This window comes from Aythya fuligula, chromosome 21, assembly GCF_009819795.1.
Source record: "Aythya fuligula isolate bAytFul2 chromosome 21, bAytFul2.pri, whole genome shotgun sequence".
Lineage (NCBI taxonomy): Eukaryota > Metazoa > Chordata > Aves > Anseriformes > Anatidae > Aythya > Aythya fuligula.
Genome location: NC_045579.1, coordinates 1,112,766 through 1,136,548, shown reverse-complemented (window position 1 = coordinate 1,136,548; position 23,783 = coordinate 1,112,766). Strand labels below are relative to the sequence as shown.

Here is a 23,783-nt window from a genome sequence, read left to right as displayed (position 1 = left end):
CAGCCGGTGCAGCCTGCTGGGGGGGCAGATGTAGGGCTGCTTCCCCCACCTGAGGAAATTTTGGGGTTACTGGCTTCAGCACCCCCATCCCTGGAGCCTTCCCTGAGGGATGCTTGCTGCAGGGGGGGGTGCGAGTAATTCGGGAGGGGGGGATGCAGAGCCTGGTGTGGGTGAGGGGACACAAAGCCTTTTGGGGACACAAAGCCCAGTGCGTTTCCTCACAAGATGTGGGGACACAAAGCCTTTTGGGGACACAGCCTCGTGTGTTTCCTCACACGCCCCTTCGGGGGCAGACCCCATGCATTACGCTGTGGGGTCACACCGCTCCCCAACCCCTCCTGGAGCCACGCCGGGCTCTCGAACCCCTTTCGGGGACAGCCCCGGGGCCATCTCCTCGCTGAGGGAGAGGACTACACCTCCCGGCAGCCCCCGCGCGCCGCCGCCATTGCGCCGCCACCGCCTCCCGGTGCGCGTGGGGCCGCGGCCCCGGGGCGGCCGCCTCAGCCGGGGCCCGCCATGAGCTCAGGTCAGCGGGGGGGGGGGGGGGGGGGCTGTGAGGTGGGGCCGCGTCGCGCGTGGGGGCCGCGACGCCCCGAGTGGGGCCCGGGGTTGTGCCGGGCACGGGGACACAGGGACGGGAACAGCTTCAGGGATGCTGAGCGTGGAGCCAGGGAGCAGGAGGGGAGGCAGAAACCCCCCCATGTGGGCTCAGCCCCGGCTCCGTGTCGGGGGCAGGTGCCGGGTTCCACGGGGGCAGCCCCTTGGCTTGTGCCCGTCTCGTCCTGCAGCCTTCGGGGTCAAACCTCGGCTTATTTTTTTTATTTTTTTTATTTTTTTACCCAATCTGGGAGGGGAGAAGCGGCTGCCAGGAGATGCGCTGCTCCTGGCTCAGCTCCCTGAGAGGAGAGCCCAGGGGCAGGTGGGCGGTGGGGAAGGCAGGAGCCCTTCACCCACCCGATATTTGGGGAAATGCAGCGGGTTGGTGCGGATATATTGATTTTATTCCCCTCGCTGGGCTTTCCCAAGTGGGTGCTCCTCCACCAGAGCCCCTGGGTGCCTGCTCTGGGCTCGGCAGGCGGCTGTGGCTCTGGGCCAGCACGAAGCACGGGGCCATGAGGAGAGATCCCCCCAGTCCCCAATGGGGGAAAACACCAGCGCTGTGCAGACAGGCTTCCTGGAAGGGTTTTATCACCACCGGCATCGTCAGCACGTGGCCAAGCGAACTATGCCCGTGCCGCCGCCGCCTTCCCACTCCTGTGCAATCCCTCATTGCAAGGTGCGAGCCCAGCCGGGGGGAAATAAACCACCAAAATCCACCTGGGGTGGATTTGGGGCTGCTGCGGGGGCTCCTCACCTGCTAGGATTTATTTTTCCACCCATCTCGAGCGCTTGCAGGTGGATGAGAGTGATTTGTCCAGGATTACCCGCAACGGCAGAGCGTGAACCCCGTCTTCCATGCACTGACCCTGTAGCTCTTGCTGCTGAGCCCGTCTCACCCTGTTGTTTCTGCCAGCCTTGGGGCTTTTTTCTGTCTGTGCTCCCGCAGCTGATGATGCCACGTCTGGGTCGGACCCGACCGCCTGGAAATACACGTTTGGCTCCGGATGCGCGGCAGGCAGGGTGTCGTGTTTCCCTCCGGTAGCCTGCACAGGGAGTTTATGTTGGAAAAAGTGCCGGAGAGAGACTTGATGAGATCTCATCAGCGTTTAACCCCTTGCTGGGTCTGGCTTTGGAGCCGTTAAATATTGCTGCGTGTGACCCACACGCTGACACATTCAGTTTTCCAACCCTCATCCCTCCTTGGCTTTCAGCTCATCCTGATTTTTTCTGTTTCCCCATCTCCAAGGGCCTGGATGGACCTTGCCAGCCCCATCGCACCAACCAGTGGGTGCCAGATCTTGTAGGCTGGACCTTCCTCATCTTGTGTGCAACTTCCAGCCCGCTTGTGGGGATGGAGGGAAGGAGAAGGATGCTCAGGAACCCCTGCGTGGAGCAGGGAGCATCTGGTGGGGACCGTGAGAGCAGAGGGAGATCTCTAAGTCCCCTTGGGGTTTGCTTTGAGAAATGTGCCCACAAAAAGGCTGCGGCTGCAAAGGGAGCTTGCAGAGGTCTCTGGGACCGGCATGCATCTGCTTTCAGTGTGCGTGTTGCTGCTGGGCAGAATTGCTTTCTCTCAGGGTGAAATTTTGGGGCAGGACCAGCACTGGCATGTGCAAAATGTCCCCAGCTGGGGTTGCTTTTCAGGGGGGTGCTCAGAGCCATGAGACGTGTAGGCTCGAGGTGTCCAGCTCTGGTCTGGTGCAGGACTTGCGCTGGCTCTCAGGGTGCCCTGAGCACATTTCTCCCCTGTTTTCCCCCAGTCCTCAGCAGCAGGAATTGTGTGGCTTCTCGGAAAGGTGCCAGGTGGCACCTTAGAGCAGCGCTTTGGGGTCAGCAGGGGTATTTTGCTCCCGTTCCCTTTGCACCCTCAGCCCCTCACAGTGGTGCTCAGGTGCTCCCGCTGCTCCCTCCTCACCTGGCTGAGTTTGCGACCGCTCCAGAGGGAGAAGCAAGCACTTCCAGCCTTCACCACGGGGGCAAAACACTGCTGCGGGGGCAGGAGGAGGAGGGATGCGGCTGCCCCCGCGCTGTGTTTGCAGACGAGGTGTGGCCGCTGTGATGCAAACTGGTCGCGCAGCTTCGCCGCGCTCTGCCCTCCCTTCTCCCCGTGCCGGATGCGTCCCGGATACATCCAGCAGCAGGCCAGGTGACGAGGGGCATCCCGACCCCGTCCCAGCCCTGCAGCCAGCGGGGTGAGGCTGGGTGAGTCAGGCGAGAGCCTCGCTCGCTCGCTCACGGTCTTTGGGAAGCAGCCAGGATGGGCGCAGGAGGTGAGAAAACCCACGGGGATGGGGATGGGGTCGTGCAAGCGTTGGGCTGCGACCAGCTGTGGCAGCACTCGTGCACTCCTGCCAAAGGTCTGTGGTTTGCAGGGAAGGGTGAGGAAAAGTGAAGCGTTGCCGCAGAGAGCAGGGAGGCGAGGTGGGAAGGCAGCAGTGCTGCGGGGAGCAAACGGGTCGCCTGCGCGGCATTTCAGCCATCTCCCCTCCTGCAGCCTGCTGGGGAACAGTCCGACTTTTCCGCTCCTCACAGGATGCACAGCCCTTCCTGTGAGGGCTTTTATTTGAGCTGAACCCTCCCTTGGGCTTCTTGTCCCCAGCAGACGAGCTTTTGGGGCCGGACAGAGCCCTGCGCAGGGCTGCCGGCCGCGCCAGCAATCCGGATGGGGTGGCTTTTCCAGAAGCTCCTCGCAACACCCGCGTGCAGCGAACAAATCCTTAACGGTGCCCTCCTGGAAACCTGCGGCCAGCCAGGAAACCGTCCGCTTGCTGCAGGGCTGCCTTTGTGCCACGTGGTACTTCCCCCGCTGCTGCTCGCTCGAAGAGACCGCGGCCGCTGCGCCCCGCGGGGCGACGCCTGCCTCTGCAAACAGCGCGGCCGCGGCGTGTGGCTGGGGCATCAACCCGGCCTCGCTGCCCTGGCACGCCGCCCGTTTCGGTCCAGGGTGGATTTTGAGGCTGTTTTAGGGCTGTGAGGGCGTCGCACGGCGGGTTGCTGAAGCTGCGGATGAAGTGACAGAAAGCGGCTTTTGTGGCCGTTTCCCAGCGCCCGGCCCACGTCCGGCAGGCGGGAGGAAACGCGGGGAGTAAATAAGCGTGAAAAGCGGCTCGGGAAGGCTTGCTGAGTGCTTGACCTGGCTCTGCACCAGCTCTGCTCCCTTCCCCCTGGCTCTAAGCCGCTGTTTGTGCCAGCTTTTCTCCCCGGGCTCCCTTGGCATCGCCCGCGTGACGGTCATGTGCGGCGGGAGCTGGCACGGGGGTGGCCGGGGACCTCTGGGGTGTCCCCTGCCCACACGGCAGCTGCGACCCTGAGCAGCTCCGGGTTCCTCCCCTCCCTCCATCCAGCGGGGATCTGGTGGCAGGTGAGGCTGCAGGTCCTGGTGCTGGCACTCCCAAGGATGTCTCATAGCGGTTCAGCACAAGGACCTGCCTCTCTGCCTCCTTTTGAGCCACTGCCACTCATCTGGTGAGGCTCTCGGTGCCCGTCGGTAATGGTTTTTCCTCCTCTTTTACTTTTCAGACAGCAGCAGGCTGCTGGGCAGCCCACGGCCGGGCTACGGGACGCTGCAGCAAGACGCCAACAAATCCTGCATGGTACGTCCGAGCGCTTCGGTGCGGGGAGGGAGGTGAGCTGGGTTCGGGCTGGCAGGAAACCATTTATTATCAGCAAAAGACGGCTGGTTGCAAGCAGTTGAACGAGAGAGCTGTTTCCTGTGGTGTTTTCCTTGCCGTGACGCTGCCCTCGGTGCCCCAGAGCAGCTCGTCTGGTGCCGCGTCACGCCAGGAGGCTTTGATCGATTTAAGATTGATAACATTATTGGGGTTGATTGGTAAATAAGCCAGCAGCCTGTTGCGGGGCAGATATCGCAGCGGGGCCTGGCTGCGATGGGGGCACGTGAAGGGGCCATGGACGAGCTGCGAGCCAGCCCGCATGGCACCGTGTCCTTCCAGGAGGTCACCGGCTACCAGACCAAGCCGTGGCGGGTGGCCCTGTGCCACGCGTGCTCCGTGCTGACGGCGGGGCTGCTGCTGCTGCTCTTCCACTGGAAACCCAGCCTGGAGGTGCGGGTGAAGTGCGAGCCCTGCGCCTTGGGCCAGGCAGACTGGGTCATCATCAGGGTAAGTCCTCATGGGGCCAGGGCACGGGCGCAGGGAGCCGGCGGCTGCCGATTGCCCCCGCTCGGACCCTGCCGCCAGCCCCGGGTGTGTTGCAGGATCGCTTCGGGCAGTGCTTCACCACGCGTGTGCGGACGGAGGTGCTGGGCGAAGGCAGGTGAGAGCAGGGCTGATGCCTCACAGCCCCTTTAACCCGAATTTACCCTTCTTGAGACAGCTGGGTGTGCTCCTGAGCAGCTTTTCCAAGCTCCTGGCCTGTCCCCTGTGTTATGTTACATGAGGGAAGCACTTCAGATCTGTAGCCCTGACTACAAAGGGTTGTGCTTGCAGCAGATGGGGAGGGATTGATGCTTATTTTCCCACCCCCAGCAGCCTGGAGCATCACCCGGGAGCCAGGCCGGAGGACCGGAGAACCAGCATTGCCATCGGCGTGGCGGACGAGGAGGAGAGCCGGGACACCATCCGGCTCCATCAGAAGGAAGAGGTAGCGCCAGCGACCCCACCTCCACCCCGTAAATCCTCTCCCTGGGCATGGGCTGCCCTCCTGTGCCATTAACACCCCTTCTTTCTCCATCCTGCTCTGCTCAGAAGAACGTCTTGCGCTACTACCTCTTCGAGGGCTTGCGTTACGTCTGGATCGAAAGGTGGCAGGCGTACTGCAAAGTCAGGTATTTCTCTCCCCCTCCCTGCCCCGTAGCAGCAACACTCCCCGCATCCCTGCTCTGCTCCTCTTGGCCCCTGAGCCCCCCCCTGCATGGTCCTAGCCCATCCTAGCCCATGTACGTCCGCACTGGAACTTTTCTCCGTGTTGCAAAGCCTTTGGGCACCATCCATGGGGCAGCGAGCAGGGCTGTCACAGTGGGGAGAGGAGCCCGAGCAAAGCTCTTTGGCAGCTGCCCCGAGCAGCTCACTCGGGCACTGGATGAGCGCTGCACTGCTCACAGATCTCCAGACTATGCCCCTTTTGTTCCTGTTCCCAGCCTTGGCACCCACAAGCCATGGCCGAGCCCAAGGAACAAGATGCTCTCTCTTTCCTAAAGGATTTTTTGTCGCCGAGGACCTGGACGTGCTGTTTGTTCCGCCGGGCCAGGCTCCTGCTGATTTTGAATCCATTTCTTCTTGTTTCTCTTACCCCCCGGGCTTGCCAGCGTCCTGGATGAAGGCTGGACCTGTGCTGATCTCCACCTCTCCCAGGCAGGGCTTGACCAGCAAGACCACAACACCAGGTAGGGATTCAGCAGCTTCCTGGGACACCCGGTTGAGATTTTTCCAGGGTCAAGCAAATTCTGAAGCGTGGGATTTTTCTCACAGCCAGCCCTCAAAACCAAGGACAGCCTTGAGGGCTGTTACAAGTGGTAATAGACCACTGCATCATCATTTAAATACCTCAAATCTTTACCATGCTTGAAATGAAATGGAGTTAAAATAGCAGCTTTTACCACCGTTAACCAAATTCCCTGGATATGAGACCAGGGGGTTAATCTGGGCCATTCCCAGGTGATACACAGAGGTCACGGGGCTACTGTGCCACCCACTTGCTCCCCTGGCCTGTGGAGGGATGGAGAGAGGAAGAAAAAGGGTTTTAATAGCAGCGAGGTGGTTTAGTGGTACCGAGGTGTGCTGGACTGCCCTTGTTTGACTCCTGCATTGCACGGGGTGAGGCACATCAGGTTGGCACTGCAGCTCTTCCCCTGTTTGCTCCCCCTCTGCTCTTTTTGCCCTCTGCAGGAGGAAGATCTACGGACCAAACCTCATCGAGGTGCCAGTCAAGTCCTACGCGAGGCTCTTGGTGGAGGAGGTGCGCACCCATGGCCAGAGCTGTGCTTCCAGAGAGCGACGTGTCCCCGGCTGTGAGAGCCCTGCGAGCGCTCCCAGAGCCTGGCCCTGCTGGCAGGGAGGAGAGGACTTTAGGAGAGGCAGCTTGGGCAGAGATCGCAGCAGGCAGAGGAGGGACCCATCCTGCCCCTTAGCTCAGACAGGAGCATCCCCAGGTAGTTGCAGAGCATCCTCAGAGTCCTGAGCATAAGCAAAGCTGGGGAGGATGGGGGGCTTGGGAGAATTCAGCCAGTCCGTGCCCAGCCCCAGGGAAGGGCCAGCTTCTCCTTCGCATCAGCAGTGGGAGCCCAGGGGTCTCACAGCGGTCTGGAGGAAGCTCTCCTCCCCAAAACCTGCTCTCTCTCCAGGTACTCAACCCCTTCTACATCTTCCAAGTGTTCAGCATCGTGCTGTGGGTCTGCGACGCCTACTACTACTACGCTGCCTGCATCTTCCTCATCTCCACCATCTCCCTGGGGCTGTCCCTCTACGAGACGAGGAAGGTCGGTGGTGGGCAGCGGTTGGGGAAAACAGAGGGAAAAGCTTAGCAACCCCCTTCCCACCCTGGGACGTGGGTTATGTGGGGTGTTAGTGGAATAACCCGTGCTCTGAAGCTGCTTGGCATCTCTGCTGGCACTGAACGCAGCTGGCTGAGCGCAACCCGTGCCCTAGCAGCGGGGCAGCTTTCCTCATCCCTTGCACGTGGTTCACAGCCGGGTGCACTCAAGACCCGATTGTCTTACGGGCACTTTGCTGTGCTCGTTGAGCTTTCCGTTCCCTCGAGGGGCTGCTGATGGCTCCCTCCCTTGCAGCAAAGCACCACGCTGCAGAACATGGCCAAGATGTCAGTCGGCGTCCGAGTCCGCCGCCCTGACGGAGGTGAGCGCGGGGCCCGCGAGCAGCCGGGGGGCGGTGGGCGCCCTGTGGTGGGCAGGCAGGTGCGGGGGTGATGCCTGACACGCCGGGCTTTTATTCCAGAGGAGGCAGTGGTGAGCTCTGCAGACCTGGTGCCAGGCGATTGCATCAGCCTCCCCTCGGATGGGATGCTGGTCCCCTGCGACGCCGCGCTGCTGACGGGCGAGTGCATGGTCAACGAGAGCATGCTGACGGGTGAGAGCACTGGGACCCGGAGGGACACCTCACGTCTCAGCAGCCCCTTTTCCCATCCTTGTGTTCACCTGCACAAAGGCTGCCGGAGAGGCTGGCTGCATCCTAACACCCTGGGGTTATAAAGCTCCCTCTGCGACGTTCCTCACCGCCGCGGGTTTCTCCTGCAGGGGAGAGCGTGCCAGTGATGAAAACGCCTCTCCCGGCCTGCGGCGAGGCCTCCAGTGCTGTCTACTCTCCCGAGGAACACCGGCGGCACACGCTGTTCTGCGGGACGCAGGTCATCCAAGCCAAGTCCTACGTGGGCAAGGAGGTGCTGGCCGTGGTCACCCGCACAGGTAGCGGCGCACGGGGGACAAGCCGTCTCCTTCAGGGCAATGGCTTTGGGCGTGCGGACCTTCTGCCCCTCTCCCGCAGGGTTCTGCACGGCCAAAGGGGATCTCATCACCTCCATCCTCTACCCCAAGCCCGTCAGCTTCAAGTTCTACAAGGACTCTGTGAAGTTTGTCCTGTTCCTCGCCGTCCTGGGTAGGGAGGCATTGCCAAATTCTTCTAGAGGGGTTGAACCCAGGCTCCCCGCTTGGCTTTGTAACGGAGCCCGTTCTTTCTCCCGCACAGCTTTTATCGGCACGCTGTACAGCATCCTCATCTTGGTTAAAAACCAGGTAGGGCTGCAGGAGCTGCTCAATTCCCACACGCACGTGGCTGATGGACCCAGCGCCGATGCGTGGGCTGCAAGGTGCCCACCCCGCTTACACACCCCTTGTGCTCCAGGTTCCCGTGGGGCAAATCATCATCCGTGCCCTCGACCTCGTCACCGTCATCGTGCCGCCAGCTCTCCCGGCCGCTATGACCGTGGGCACCATTTATGCCCAGAACAGGCTGAAGAAACAGGGCATCTTCTGCATCAGCCCTCCCCGCATCAACCTGTGCGGCAAGATCCGCCTGGTTTGCTTCGACAAGGTGAGTTTGGGGCAGCGCCGCGCCGCGGTTTCCAGCTCAGAGGCTGGTCCAGACCCATTGCTCTGTCCCCACAGACCGGGACGCTCACGGAGGAAGGGCTGGATGTCTGGGGAGTGGTCCCGCTGGAGAACCACCGCTTCATGCCTATCGCCTACGAGCCGCGCCACCTGCCCGCTGGCCCCCTGCTCTATGCCCTGGCCGCCTGCCACACCGTGTCGCTGCTGCGGGCGCAGCCCATCGGGGACCCCGTGGACCTCAAGATGATGGAGTCCACCGGCTGGGTAAGAAAAGCAGTGGGGCATCTGTCCGCAGGGAGATGGAGGGCTGCTCTGCCGGGAGAGGAGAAAGGGGGTGTTAAAACCATCTGCGGGGCAGAGCTGGGGTTTGCAAGGCTTTGCCGTGGTTTCAGCACCTGGAGATGATGGAGGAGGATGACGGCGAGCTGCCCAGCTTCCAGCAGTTTGGGACGAAGGTCCTGGCCGTGATGAAGCCTCCACCTGAGGCAGAACAGCCGCCAGGCAGGGTGAGCCCAGAGGAGGCTGCGCTGTGCTTCGCAGCCCCAGAGCGGTTGCACCTCCCATGGCAGGAGCTCGTGCCCAGCCCTGACTCTCCCTTTCCCCCCCCAGAAGCACCAGTCACCCGTGGGGATCCTCCGGCGCTTCCCCTTCTCCTCCTCCCTGCAGAGGACAAGCGTCCTGGCAAAGCTGCCTGGTGAGGATGCAGCCCAAGCCTACGTCAAGGGGGCACCAGAGATGGTGGCCAGCCTGTGCAGGAAGGAAACAGGTACGTGCCTGAGCCACGGCTCCCCACGCTGGGCCTCCACATCCCAGCTTGATTTGGGAGCCGTTGTGACCTTGCTTCTCCCTTGTGGTTGGCAGTGCCCGCAGATTTCTCCCAGATGCTGCGGCTCTACACCACGGACGGTTTCCGCGTCCTGGCTCTGGCTTACAAACCTCTGAGCACGGTGACGACCTTCGAGGAGGCCCTGCAGCTGACGAGGTTGGCGTGAATAATGTTTCTCTCCATTTAGATCCCATTCACTTTGTTTTCAGGCATGTGTTTGCCAGAGGTCCAATTTAGGGCACGGGCTCGTGAGCTGTTTCCATTAGTGCTGGCTGCCGCTTCCAGCTCTGACTGTAACATGCTGCCAGGGAGCAAGGGAAAGGTCCAGGGCGAGAGAGGCCAAGTGGCAGTGTCAAACCCAAACCCTCCTTCCTGCTGCAGGCAGCTCTGGTGCTTGCAAAATACCCATAAACGCCGGTAACGTGGTGGTGGGCTGGGGCCTTGCAGCAGCAACTCCTGCAAATCTCAGTAGTGGGATCGCCTGCTCTCCTCGAGTGTTTCAGGGGATGTTTTGTACTCTGCTGCCCTGCAAGCTGCCCCATCCTGGCAGCCTGCAAGCAATTAAACCCTACCCCATGCTGGAGTAATTGCTGGCTGCCTCCCGGATGGATTGGCCGGTTTACACGTGTTGATCCACTCCTGCTGGTGAAGCCAAACAGCTCGCTGTATCCCCACAGGGACTCTGCAGAGAGCAGCCTGACCTTCCTTGGGTTCCTCGTCATGAAAAACGTCCTCAAGCCAGAGTCGGAGCCCGTGATCCGCCTCCTGAGGAACGCCAACATCCGCCCCGTCATGGTGACAGGTGACGATGCTGGGGGAACAGGGACACTGGGCCTGGGGGTGAGATTGGGCACAGAGGGGCCGTAATCTGCAAGGGATGAAGGGTTTCTCCACCAGAAATCAGTGGCCTGAATGTGGCAGGAAGCACAGCGAGGGCTCCCGGGACCTTTTTTAAGTGCATCCCCGATACTTGTTTGCATTGTGTCCCTTTTGGCCGCCCTTGTTGATGGATTTGCAGCTGTAGAGAGGTGGGGATGTGCAGGCTCCTCTTTCACCAGCGCAGCATCAACCCTCAGACCTGGTGTTTGCTTAAGCAGCAAAACTGCTCGCTGTCAGACCCCTGACAGCACAAATGCGGATGTCCCACGAGCATCCCGATTTGCACAGCTAGCAGGGCGCTGCAGCAAGGCGAGCAGCACCTGCCGGGCTTCGAGGACCGTTGTTGGCTTGCAAACATCACTCTTGATAGCTCCACGCCGCTGCCCCTGCCTGCAGGAGACAACATGCTGACAGCCGTGAACGTCGCCAGGAGCTGCCGCATGGTGGAGCCCAAGGAGCAGGTCCTCTTCGTGAGCGCCTGCCCGCCCAGCCACGACAAACCTGCGGCCCTGAAATTCATCCCCGCCGAGCTCTCACAGGGCGAGGAGCAGCCCGCGGAGGTGAGCCTGGAGGCAAGGTCTCGGGGGGCTGTGCCCAGCCCAGAGCACCGGGCTTCTTTCCAGTGCTGCTGTCTTCAGAGGTGAACGGGAGTGCGATGCTGCCTTATTAAATACCTGCTTTAGGAGAAGGTTACCTGCTCCTTTCTCTGGGAGCATGTCCCAGAAACGGTGGCTCAGAGCTGCTCCAAACGCCCTCGCTGCATGCAGCCTGCACGGTGCTCCTCAGACAGTGCTCACACAATGCTTGTGGGGCTGGGCAGTCGGCACAGCAATCACCAAAACAAGCTTTTTATCCAAAATCAAGGCAACGAGCTGCTTTCCCTGCCGCTCAGTGTGCGCTGAGGGAGCGTTTTTCCTTGGCAGGGTCTGTACCAGCAGGATGGGTGCCTCCCGCAGCCCTGCCACCTGGCGCTGAACGGCAAGTCCTTCGCCGTGGTTCGTGAGCACTTCCCTGAGCTGCTGCCCAAGGTTTGCCCGTCCCCATCCCACCTGCAGGGAGCCACGGGCTGGGTGCTGCCCCCTGGGATGTGGCGCCAGCACTGAGCTGTCCCCTCCTTGCAGATCCTCGTCCGAGCAACTGTTTTTGCCCGCATGTCGCCCGACCAGAAGACTCAGCTGGTGTGCAGCCTGCAGGAGCTCAAGTAAGTCCCTGAGGCCTGAGATGCAGGAGGGATAAAAGGGGACAAGTAGACACGAGGAATTTCTTGTGCCCCGGAGGCTTTCCCAGCTCGATTTTGCATCCCAGCCCCTCCCAAACACAGGGACTATCCCAAATACCTGGGTGCGACCTTGAGGACTCCAAAGCCCCCAGCTCTCCCCGTGTCCTGGTGTCACTAACCGACCCCTTCTCTCTGCAGCTACTGCGTGGGGATGTGCGGGGATGGGGCCAACGACTGCGGGGCGCTGAAGGCGGCTGATGTGGGCATCTCGCTCTCGGAGGCAGAGGCATCCGTGGCATCGCCGTTCACCTCCCGCCTTGCCAACATCGAGTGTGTGCCCACGGTCATCCGGTGAGCAGCCAGCAGCTTCGTGGTGGGGATAAAACCAGGCGGAGGGGTCTCAGTGCCTCTGTCCCCTCTCTGGAGTGTGGCTTGCAGCACAGTGGGTCTGTTTCTCTCTGCAGGGAGGGCAGATGCTCTCTGGTCACCTCCTTCGGGGTGTTTAAGTACATGGCCCTGTACAGCCTGGTGCAGTTCGTGTCTGTGCTGCTGCTCTACACGGTGAGTCCGTCTGTCTGGGCAGGAGGTGGGCATGGGGGGATGTGGGAAGACCGCTCTGGGCAGGATGCACCGCACGGTGCTCGGGGCTGCCTTTGGGTGCTTCCCACTCACCGTGTCACGGCTGGATTTTAACCCGCCTGGCTGAGAGCCGCTGGTTTCTCCCTCCCAGATTAACACCAACCTGAGCGACTTCCAGTTCCTCTTCTTCGACCTGATCATCACCACCACCGTGGCAGTGCTGATGGGTCGCACGGGGCCCGCCAAGGAGCTGGGAGCGGAGCGTCCCCAAGGGGCGCTGATCAGCGTCCTCGTGCTGGGCAGCCTGCTCCTCCAGACGGCTCTGCTCATCACCGTGCAAGTCCTCAGCTACTTCATCACCGTCTCGCAGAGCTGGTACGGGACCCGGCTGCCCACCTCTGTGTGGGTTTAGCAATGGGGACAGCGTTGACTTTGGCCAACCCCGAGGAAGCATCAGGCCACCTGGCTGCTGTGTGCTGATGGAGCAAGGGGTGGCACAGCATCCAGACTCTCTTCTCACCTGTCCTTTCAAGCCCCCCTCTGATCCCGTTTTCTCCCCTGCCTGCCTTAGGTACGTGCCACTGAACAGCACGGTGACGGCTCCCCAGAACCTGCCCAACTATGAGAACACGGTCATCTTCTGCGTCACCGGCTTCCAGTACCTCATCCTGGCAGTCGCCATGTCCAAGGGGTACCCGTTTCGGGAGCCGCTCTACACCAATGGTGAGGATGAGGCTGGCTGCGTGGGCGAGGGGAGAAATCAAGCCTTCAGCCTCTTCCACAGCCCTCCCCCTTCTCGCCCTCAGTGCTCTTCCTGGTGGTCCTCGTCATCCTCTTTGGCCTCATGATATGGCTGACCCTGTATCCGCTGGGCTTCCCCAAAACCCTGCTGAAGCTGCAGGGCATCGACGACTTGAATTTCAAGCTGCTGCTGCTGGGAATCGCCACACTCAACTTCTTCGCCGCCTTCGTGCTGGAGGTGGGCATGAGGGCATCGGGGCTCACGGGGGTTTTGCAAAGCCCATCCCATCCCACGTGCCTGTCTGAGCAACCCCTTCAAATCCTCTCCTTCCCCTCTCTTTGCTGCAGACCGCCCTGGACCACGGCTTGCTCAGCTGCTTGCGCAAGCTGCGCAGGAAGAAAGCGTCCAAAAAACTTTTCAAGAGGCTGGAGAAGGAGCTGAGCCAGCAGCAGCCATCTTGGCCACCCCTTAACGAACCGATCTTCGCTACTCCCAGGCTGTCCATCGCCGTCAGATAGCAGGCACCGAGCCTCCCTCCTCCCTGCTCTGTGGGCAGGTGCTGCCCGCCAGTGCTCGGCTGCCACCGTGTATTTATTTGGCCTGGTAGCAAGGCCAGCCACAAGCATCCGTGCCTGGCTCCAGCGTGACCCGGAGGCATCTGTCCCAGGCAAGGGATGCAGCAGGCGGCTGAAGATGGGCAGCACAGCTCCTCTTCCCCACAAGGAGACCCTCAGCATCTCAGCTGTGAAGCCACGCGCTGCAGAAAGGTTGTGGCCGGTCTTGCAGCCGCGTCCAACTGAGCCCTGGCCGAGACGGGGCGGTGGGAGATGCTGGAGGAGCACAGCGGGGAGTTTTGCACAGGGATGCTGCCTCCCTTCTCCCCCCGAGCCCCACGCCCTCCTGGCTGGTCAAAGCCACGAAGTCAGGGGTCCCCTCTCCTGCTGGCGGTGGTGGCACCCACGCTGGCCTCAGGGCTCTGCTCACTGTGAAGAACCCGCTTCCTCCTCCCCCTGGGCTGCCCTGGATGTGTAGGAACTGTTTACAAACCGCCCCAGCTTTGCGAAGGATGCGTCTTGAGCCAGCCATCAGCCGCTGTGTCCCACTGGGGGGCTCGGAGCGTTTCATGCAGAGCTGAAGCAGGTTTTGCCCTTCGGTTCACCAGAGCAGCTGGAAGGGCAGCATCCCCTGCCCCGAGCTGCAGGAGGTTTCGGCATGGGATCCCGCACAGTCCCTCCGAGCCCTCTTCACATGAACACAGTGGCGATGCTTCTGCAGAGCGCTCCCGCCGTCGGCTCTGTCAGGCAGGAGCTTTGTAGCATTAAAAACCCTGAATATCTATTTTTTAACTCCATTCCAGTGCATAGAGGTGTAAGTGCAGTTGGGAGAATGGCGTGCCACTTCTGGTTTTCATATGGTGCTGTTGTGAGTGTGTCTAATAAATTAACACTATTTTCTTGACCACTTTGCCTAGGCTGGCTGGTGTGAGTGGGCTGCTGGGACGGGGTGGTGGTGTGGAGAGCATCGAGCGGAGCAGATGAGAGGGATTTGGGGTCACTTGGTTGTCCACCAGGGCAGGAAGATGCTGTGGGCACTTTGTCCCTCATGCCTGAAAGCAGAGAGCCCGGGGACAGCACCGCTGGGATTTTGGAACAGGCAGCAACCCAAACCAAGCAGTGGCGCAGCAGCTGTGAATAACCCCCAGCCTGTTTCCAGCTGGAATTTCCTAGAAAAAAGAAAAAAAAAAAAAAAAAAAGAGAAAAAGAAAAACATAATTGCTGGAAAAAAGCAGATGTCCTCGCCAAGACGGCTCTCCGTGCAAAAGCGCTCATCGGGCAGCGTGTCTTCCTGCAGCGGAGGCGCGTGGAAGTCGAGAGGAGCCGGCAGATGGAGGTGCCGCGTCTGGAGAGGGAATCGCCGAGCTCCGCAGGTGGGGAGAGGGAAGGGGCAGCTCGGTGCCGCCGGTGCCGAGGGGTGGGGGTCTCTGGGTTGCCCCTCAGCCCGGCTCCAGGCAGGGAAAGCTGTGAAGTCTGAGCCCCCGCAAGCACTAGCGGTGCCTCTCTGCCCTCCCGGAGCTAGGGATTAGATCAGGAAATGAGGCACAAGCAGAGGTAAGAGGTTTCCTGAAATCCTAGCCAGGGTTTGAGCTATTAAACCAGGCTTCCTGAGCAAAAGGAAAAAAAAAAAAAAAAAAAAAAAAAAAAAGAAGACCAAAAAAAAAGAAAAAAAAAGAAAGAAACCCACAGAGATTGTGCCTGGGCAGGGCTCTGGCAGCATGCACTGGATGCAGGAGTCGAAAGCACGAGCATCACCCATCACCTCTGCCTGCCACCCGCACCAAAGCGCCCAGCCCAAGGCGAAGCTGTTGGGGGCAGCGGCAGCTCCCAAATTCCCACTGATTTGGCCCCAGCAAGCCCAGGGCAGGATCAGTGGCAGCAGTTTCAGTCCCCGTGCTGTCTGGCCTGGAGCAGGTGCCCAGCCACGCTGCTTTTTGCCTCCCCCCGCTCCTCGTTTGGTTCTGTGGGGTGTTCCCAGGTTAGCAGCCCCCGGGTGTAAAGTGCATGGAGTCACTGGGAGAGTTTAACGTGGGGCAGAGCTGGGGCCCAGGCCTTGGGGGAGGCAGAAATTCAGTGGCAGCAGCTGCGAGATGTGGTGGGAGCTGTGGATTTATCCATCCTGCAGAGCCCTAGGAGTGGATAAAAGGCCTGATGTGAGATAGGAGCACCCTAAGCCCCTCACCCACCCTCACCCCTCCTCCTTTTTCTCTTTCTCATCTGAAACCTTGGATTTTCTCATTGTTTTTAGAGCGGTCGGCCCCCCTCCTTCCTGCAAAACATAGTGAAGGAATCATCCATAGGCATTTGGGGTGCCACAGCTGCCGTGGGGCTCCCCTTCCTCCCCACCCAAAACTGCCTGCTTCCCCGGGGGGGAATCCTGTTTGTCCCGAGGGGCTGTGCTGCTCTGCGCTCTGCCTCCACCCAAGCCCCCAGGCATGAATTTGCTCGGCAGCTGGTTTGGAACACACCTCAAATTTGCAGGGTTTTAGCCCAAAGCGCCGGGATCGATGTCGCAGCAGGGCGAGCACCATGGGCAGGGTTACAGGGGGCCTGGGGGGGCTTTGGGCTTTCCATCACCCCCACTGCAAGCCGAGCAGCCCCCATCCTTGTGGGGTCTCGCACTGCCCTGTGCCCCCACTGGCTGCCGGAAACCCGCCGGCTCGGGGGAAAGGGGCCCCACGGCCAGCAGCAAACGCTGCAGCCAGCGCCCATGGCCCGGGTGGGAAAAGGGGAGGGGGGGCAGTATTTCCACCCACCCCCCTTCTCCAGGATAAACCTATAAATCTGCTGCGCTCTTGCAGCTGCAGCATCCAGGTGCAATGGGTGCTGTGGCACCCACGTCCCCCCCTTCTGCCTCCCATCCCCAGGGACAAAGCGGGGGGCTCACCCCCTCCATTAAAAGCCTGCCCCCCCTCACCTCTTTTTTTTTTTTTTTTTTTTTTTTTTTTTACAACCAGGGGCAAGCGCAGCAAAACCCCAAATGCGGGGGCAGCACCCCAATTTCTTGGGGTTGCCCCAATTTTTCAAGGAGCAGCTGCTGCAGACCAGCACCCACACCACGGACCCCCTCCCACGGCCCAAAACTGCACAAAGTCCTCCTCCCGCCTCTCTCCTGCAATCAGGTCAAAATCCAGCCGGATTTAAAAAAAAAATAAAAAATACCAAAGTTTCGCACAGCCCATTGCATCAATGTGTGCTCATTGATTTATTTTTTTTTTGTTGTTATTCTTTTTCTTAATCTCTCCCGGCAGGCAGCATCTGTCTGGGCGAGGAGGAGGAAGGGGCCGGATCAGGTGTCGCATTAGGACCCAGTGGAGCCCCCATGTTGGAGGTAGGAGCTTTTTCTCTCATTTCGGAGTTTTTGAGCCCAGAGAGAAGAGACCAAGGCGTTGGGCAAGGGCGAAGGCAGCTCATAGCATCCAAAGCGGTAAGGAGTGAGCGGAGTCCCCGGCACTGGGGGCAATGCCCCCTGGCCCCGCGCATCCTCCGCGTCCGCGCGTTGGTGGCCCCAATTTTGGGCTGAACCATGTTTTTGGGGGCCAAAGTCCGTTTTGGGGGCTGAAGCCTTGTTTCGAGGCCAAAGCCCGTTTGGGGGGCCAAGGCCTGTTTTGGGGAGCGGAGGCTGGGGGTCCACTGCTGGCTTTGCCAGCTTGCTTTGAAAACTTCCCGACTTCATCCTTGGGGCAAGGCGAGCGCCCCAAAGCCGCTCCCAGCCCTTTGAGCTCCTGGGAAGAAAACTCCCACGGATTTTGGGGTTCTGGAGAGGCAGCGACGGTTTGGGGGACCCCAACTTCGGAAACTTCGCAGCCTGACAGCTGCTGTGGCCCATTTGTAACCGCTTCAATCAGTCTAAAAATACCCCAACGTCTGAAGGAAACTGGATTATTTTACTTTTTTTTTTTTTTCCTCCCCCCCCCTCCTGGAACCAGCGCGTACAGACGGGATTTTGAACACTTCAGTCATGTTTTATTTTATTTATATCCAGGGGGGACAGGCGAGGAGGGGGACCCTGCTGGAATTGCGCTGTGTGAAAACGGGGAGGCGTGCAGGGGGGAGAGCGCAGCAAAGTTTTTTTTTTGTTTTTTTTTTTTTTTTAACCTTTGGTCGGGGGCCAGAAAATTTGAATCCTTTCATATTCCCTTTGTTCTCGCACTCTCTGGCAACTGGAGAGCTTTAAAAAAAAAAAAAAAAGGAAAAAGAAAAAAAAAAAAGCTGGGGGAGGGGAAAAAAGGCTGGGGAAGGTGGGGTTTAGCAGAATGAAAGGCAGAGGCTGTGGTGTTCTTTCTGCGGGACTGATTGTTCCCAGATGTGCATTGCAAAAACATCTGGCTCGGGGCAGCCGCCGGACCCCCGCTCGCTGCCTGCGCCGAGGGGACACAGAGGTCCCCCCGCCGGGGCACCTCCGGGGGCTGATGTTTGGAGAAGCCCTGGGTGGGCGAGGGGCAGGAGGGGGGCGGCTGTGCCCCCAGCCCCGTGCCTTTTTGCGGACACGTTGTGGAAAGTCTCGGTGTCGGGTGGGCGAAGACATCAAGGCCGCCGTCAGCTTCGCTCCACACATCTCCCAAAATGGGAGCTGGGGTCTGGAGGCGGTGGTGGTGGCACCGTGTCCCCAGCGAGGATGCAGCAGCTGGCCCCATTTCCCAGCTGAGCCCCACAAGCTGGGGATGTTCTCAGCAGGGCCTAGGGGAGCAGAAGATCCCCGGTTTTGGGGGAAATTCAGAAATTGGGTGCTCCAAGAGATGGGGCCGTGTGGGAGGACGGCTGTGGTGCCTCCAGAGGTGGGCCCCGGGCCTTGCCTGAGCTGTCCCAGGCAGGTCAGGGTGGTTTGGGGACCAAACCCAGACCTTGCCCACCCAGTCTGGATAAGGCCTCACAGAAGCCCGGGGCTCATCCCCACGCAATCCCTTTCAGCCCATGTTTTGCCTGGGTTAATCCCAGCTCCGGCACTCTGTGGGACGCGAGATGGGGCAGGGCTGCGGGTGGCAGGGCCCCAGGGACACCCCAGGGGACCAGGCTTCATTTGGGGCCCATTCGGCCAAGTGTGGTTCTCCAAGCTCAGCTCAGGCAGGGCCCGGCTCCATGGATCTCCCAGAGCCTGGTCAGGTCTGGAAGGCAACGACTGCAGTACCTACAAGCCTGGGGATGGGGGAGGACGGGAACCATAGGGGCTGCAACCCTGCTGGTGGTGCAGGGCACAACTGCTGGATGATGCAGTGCTTGGGTGAGCCCAGGGATGAGGTCCTAGGAGGTGCTGAGCTCTGCTGATGGCGCAGGATGTGGTCCCTGGATGGTGCAGCAGGTCTAGGACACGGGCCCCAGAAGGTGCGGGCTCTGCTGGTCCCACAGACCCAACCTTCCCCAGCGGGGACCACAGGGAGACAGGCAGCATGGGTGCATGTGTGGGACCATCCTGCCACGGACGGGCTAGTTCAGCCCAAATTTTGCAGCCAGAACAAGACACGGTGACTTGGGCTCCCCTCCACCCCTGCCTCAGTTTCCCATCCCCATCAGCAGAGCTGGAAGGGGTCCCCATCCCGCACCAGGGAAGACGGCATGCTTCGTCCTGGACAGACAGACACATTTGGTTGCATTTCCAAGGAGGGCAGCCATGAAAGTTTTTTGGCAGGCTTTTTCTTTTTCTTTTTCTGTTTCTGTTTCTTTTTTTTTTTTTTCCCAGTTTTCCCTCTTGAGCTGGCGTGGGGAATCGCTGCTTGGAAAGCACTCAGCCCTTGGAGAGCAAGGCAGACGCGGGGCAGCCGCCGCCAGCTCCTCCCCATACCTCCCACCCACCTTTTGCTCGAAAGCAGGGTGTTTTTTTTATTTTCCCTGTGATTTTAGGCAATCCATGCTCTCCCTGCAGCGAGGGCCCTTTGCAAAGAGCCAGGCTGGAAGCTGGGCTCTCCGCAAACAGCTGGGTTTTAATGGGAAGTGGGGAAAAAGCCTGAGGGTGAGGAGCAGGGAGAGAAATGGAGTCTTTCATCATCCTTTTTACTTCTCTTTATTTTTGCCCCCCAAGACCAAAGCCCCAGTGCAGCCCTGCACCGGAGCAAAGCAAGCATCGCTTCCACAGTGCCACCCGCAGAGGGGAGCACCACAAAAACTGGGGAGTGTTTGAAGAGCAGCACCACTTCGTGCCCGAATCCTCCCTACCCGTCCCCGTGCACGATGTTTGACGGCTGCACTGGTTGTACCGAGGGTTCAAAACCCTGCGGCGCCTTCCTGGGCTCCGTCTGCAATCCCAGGGGGGCTGAGCTCACATTTCCCCAGCCCCACTCATGGCTCTGTTAGCTGGGAGGGTCCAGATGATGGGTCGCATGGGATGGGAGGTCGCCAGCTCCAAGCCCAGGCTCCCCGGGAGGTCTCGCCATCCTGCCCGCGGATATTCCATGTGCTTGTTCCTCACAATTCCCATGGGAGCAGGGCTCTCGCACGCACTCGGGGCGGATAGCCCAGCCTGTGCATTGGCTTCCCACCATTGGGAAATTTCTTTTTTCTTTTTTTTTTCTTTTTTTTTTTTTTTTTCGCTTTTCGTCTTTTTTCCCTTTGCTTTTAATTTTCGAGCAGCCAGCCCTCACCCCTGGGTACAGCCACAGCCCTCAGGGATGCTGACACCCGTGTCACGAGCTGCATTGCTGCTCAGCACCCTGCTCCTGCAAGGCTTTTTGGGGGTATGGGGGGGTATTGAAGGGGTGCATGAGGGTCGAGGGGGGCTGATGCAGGACATGGGGAGCCCGGGGTTGTTGCTAACCCCACACCTTTCCCCCTGCCCGATCCAGACTGCACCGCACTCCTGCATCTACCTCCCGGCCCCGTCACCATGAGAGCGCTGTGCCTCGTCCTGCTGGGCCTGCCAGGTGAGTGCTGAGCCCCAAAACCACCCCAAAACTGTGCCGGGTGTCTCCAAACCCCAGAGACTGCCTCTGGCTAGGGTGGGGGTTGTAAAGGGATCCGGCACCATGCAGGGAGCAAAGCTGCCAGGGGGTGGGGGGGCACACATCGGGAATTCCCCCCCCCCCAGCACTGCGACCAGGGAGGGGGCCAGGAGGTGGCTCCCAGCCCGATTCTATTTGCAACCCCTGGGGCTGGCAAAGGCCCTGCTGAAAATTAGGAGCGAGTCAGCGAAGCCGGCAGCCCGGAGCCAGGAAAACTTCAGGCGAAAGCAGCTCAGCACAAAGTCTGAAAACAGCTGGAAAACATTACCAGGCGAGGCCGAGGGATGAGGGGGACAGCGGCGGGTGGGGGGGGGGACCCGGCTGATGCCAGCCCCCCCAGGGCTGCAAGACACTGGGTGAGGAAGCTGGGTGAGGCACCGTGGTCCCCAGAGGTGGCAGGGGTGCTGGGACCCGGCGGTGAGCATCCCACTGCCCTCCACCTCTTGGAGGAGGAGGAGGAGGAGGAGGAGGAGGATGGCCATCGGACCATCACCTGCTGGGAAATACAGATGGAAATCGAAAAGGAGCCATTGCCCACCCAGTGGATGCTCCATGGGATCCTGGTACTTTCTGGAGCAAAGGGAGAGCTGCTCGGGATTAAAACTGGAAAAAGAAAAAAAAAAAAAAAAGGAAGAAAATAGGGAGCAGCCCCCTTTTGCTCCCACATAAGGGTTTGGGGGAAGGTGTGGGGCTCATGGCTGTGGGGCAAATGCTTGGTTTTCCCCAAAAGTAGGACGGGGAAGAGGGGTTTAGAGCTGTGTTGGCCACTCCACTGATGTCTGTGCCCCCCTGTGTGCTCCCAGCAGCGCTCCTGGTCCAGGGCCAGTACAGCAGGTTTGAAGGCATCACCTACCCTGAGCCGGTGCAATATTCCCAGTATGACCAGCAGGCAGGTGAGAGCACCTGTGACTGGGGGAGCCTTCGCCTCTCTCCTCCTCCTCCTTCCAGCTTTGCTTTCCCTGTACCATGCTCCAATGCTTCTTCCCGCATCAATCTCAATGCTCTCTGCTCCATCCCTGCCCCTAACATTTCCCATTTCTCCCTCTCCTTGATCCCATGTGCAAGTGCCTCCCCATTTCTCCATTCCCCTCCTCGATGTCAGCACCTCAAGGTGCCAATTATCTCCTAAGGCCTTCATTAAGGCTTTACAAACCCCGTGTGGCTGATGGAGGTGACTCCGCGGGACATTTTCCAACCGGTTGCAAAACTTTGGGGAGCTCCTTGCAACACCTTGCCCACGTGCAGTGCCTCACCCTGATGCGCTGTTTCTCCCTGTGCCATAAAATAAAACAAAAAATACTCATCCTGCTTTTCTCCCTTGTTTCCTTAGAGATTCAGGATTACTACGACTACCACGGTGAGTGCTTTGCCACGGGATGCCAGGTAGGTTTGGGGGTGAGGGTGCGCACCCTCACGGCTCTGTCCCTGCAGATGTGACCCCCCGCACCCCTGAGGAGCAGTTTCGGTACCAGTCCCAGCAGCAGTCCCAGCAGGAGATCGTGCCAGCTCCGACCCCAGGTGGGTGTGATACCACGACCACATCCCCACCACGGTGCTGCTCCTGAGCCGAGCAGCACCACAGGCACCAGCCTGAGGATGCTTCATCCCTAAAGCCTGGGCAGGGGGCAGCGGGATGCTCTCCTTCCCTCTTTAACCTTGTTCCCCCCCCAAATTCTGCTCTCCTTCCCCAGCTGCTGCCCCCGAGACTGAGCCCACGGAGCCAGGACCCCTGGGTGAGTGCTCGTCTCACTCCTCTCCTTGCTCAGGGCATGATGCTGCTGCTGGTCCCATTGAAAAAAAAAAATGGGGCAAATTGAGTCATTTTCCCCATATAAGAATTCTGTCAAGCAGCTGGGCTGGCAGAGTGCCGGGGACAAGCTGAGCATCCCTTATCCCCAGGGGGGTTTTGTCCTCCTTTTGAGTAGGGATGGGGAAGAACGCGCTGCTGAGCCCGTGCCAGCAGCTCAGGGATTTTCCCTGGATCTGAATCTGGCTTCAATCTGAGGTGAAACACCCCAAAATGATGCCAGCTCTCCTTGCAGACTGCCGGGAGGAGCAGTACCCCTGCACCAGGCTCTACTCTGTCCACAAGCCCTGCAAGCAGTGCCTGAACGAGATCTGCTTCTACAGGCGAGTGCAGGGGGCTGTCACCCCACCCCAGCCTCCCCTGGGGGAGTCCCGCTGCTTTTTTTTGGTGCTAAACCCTCTGCTTTCTGCCCCCCCGCAGCCTCCGCCGGGTCTACGTGATCAACAAGGAGATCTGCGTCCGCACCGTGTGTGCCCACGAAGAGCTGCTGCGGGGTAAGGGACAGGAGGGGACGCGTCCCCCACACACTTTTCGGATGCCCCCCTTGGGTGGCTGCGCCTCGATGGCGAGGAGGATGCTGATATTTCGGGTAGCTCCGTGCATCGCTCCGCCACCAGTACAGACCAGTTTGGGGGCGGGGGGGAGGCAGCATCACGGTGTCCCCCCCACTAAGTGCTCACTGATTTTCGCCTCCCCGCAGCCGACCTGTGCCGTGACAAGTTCTCCAAGTGTGGTGTGATGGCCACCAGCGGGCTCTGCCAGACCGTGGTCGCGTCCTGCGCCCGCAGCTGCGGCGGGTGCTGAAGCCGCCCCCCCCCTCGCCGGGACCCTCCGAGCCCCTTCCCCTGCCCGCCGGGCTCCGGCTCCTCACCGTGGTGCTAAAGAAACAAACCGTGCATGAAAGAGCATAACAAAAAAAAAAAAGTCCTTTTTTTTTTTTTTTTTTTTTTTTTTTGGTGCACATAAGAATAAAGGGGGGGTGATTATTTTTATTACTTTTGTTATTATATTGTACGGGGGGGGCGGCGCCAGCCCCCGCCGCCCCATTTTTCTGCGTAGAGTATCCAAGAGAAAAAGCGTAAGGGTCACTGCGGCTCCCGTCTCTTTTTTTTTTGTGTCCCTGATCTTTTGGGATCATCGGGGATGGGATGGGGACAGGGACCCCAGCACCTGCTCCCTCCATGAGCTTCCTCATCCTCTTCCTCCCCCCCAGCCCCCATCCCGAAATCAGTCCTCAAGCCCTGCACAGGGGAGGCAGCGCTGGTATTAGCTGGGCTGTGAGGTTTTGGGGTATTTTAGGCTGTTTGGGGCAGTTCTCAGGTTCTGCTGGAGGAAATACAGCAGCACTTGGGGCTGCGCTGGAGCGGTTTGGGGTGCTCCTATAGCAAATGGCATGGCAGCGGGGTTCCAGGCAGCTCCCGGGTCTCTTGTAGGAAATGGGGTGGGGTTGGGTGCTGCGTGCTGGGACGGCCTCCAGTTCCCTTATAGGAAATAGCGTGTTCATCCCTTACACCACAGTGTTACAGTGGAGTTTAGGGCAATTTTAGGGCAATCTGCTAGAAAAGGCTGGGGTTACTTTCTGGTTCGCTTATAGGGAGCAGCTTGAACTTTAAGGGTGCTGTATAGGG

At 59.8% G+C, this 23,783-nt stretch overlaps 2 protein-coding genes across 2 annotated transcripts; both read left to right on the top strand.

Annotated features, from left to right (window-relative positions):
* Window positions 1–225: 225 nt before the first annotated feature.
* ATP13A2 (ATPase cation transporting 13A2) lies at window positions 226–14,323 on the top strand. Its single transcript, XM_032201662.1, has 29 exons — window positions 226–526; window positions 4,120–4,193; window positions 4,551–4,718; window positions 4,814–4,872; window positions 5,088–5,199; window positions 5,304–5,383; window positions 5,864–5,941; window positions 6,444–6,513; window positions 6,899–7,033; window positions 7,343–7,409; window positions 7,509–7,640; window positions 7,808–7,975; window positions 8,055–8,165; window positions 8,256–8,302; window positions 8,412–8,600; window positions 8,675–8,881; window positions 9,010–9,123; window positions 9,227–9,383; window positions 9,479–9,599; window positions 10,121–10,245; window positions 10,719–10,882; window positions 11,246–11,350; window positions 11,444–11,523; window positions 11,740–11,892; window positions 12,006–12,102; window positions 12,272–12,495; window positions 12,692–12,843; window positions 12,927–13,099; window positions 13,210–14,323. Exons 1-29 carry the CDS (start codon window positions 226–228, stop codon window positions 13,378–13,380), a joined length of 3,834 nt encoding a protein of 1,277 aa, XP_032057553.1. The 3' UTR covers window positions 13,381–14,323.
* A 2,434-nt stretch (window positions 14,324–16,757) lies between these two features.
* Window positions 16,758–23,056, top strand: MFAP2 (microfibril associated protein 2). The gene is made up of 9 exons (XM_032201496.1): window positions 16,758–16,843; window positions 20,193–20,270; window positions 21,155–21,241; window positions 21,679–21,705; window positions 21,780–21,866; window positions 22,040–22,081; window positions 22,391–22,478; window positions 22,576–22,649; window positions 22,856–23,056. The coding sequence occupies exons 2-9, from the start codon at window positions 20,234–20,236 to the stop codon at window positions 22,957–22,959; spliced, it is 546 nt and encodes a 181-aa protein (XP_032057387.1). The 5' UTR covers window positions 16,758–16,843; window positions 20,193–20,233; the 3' UTR covers window positions 22,960–23,056.
* Window positions 23,057–23,783: the final 727 nt, after the last annotated feature.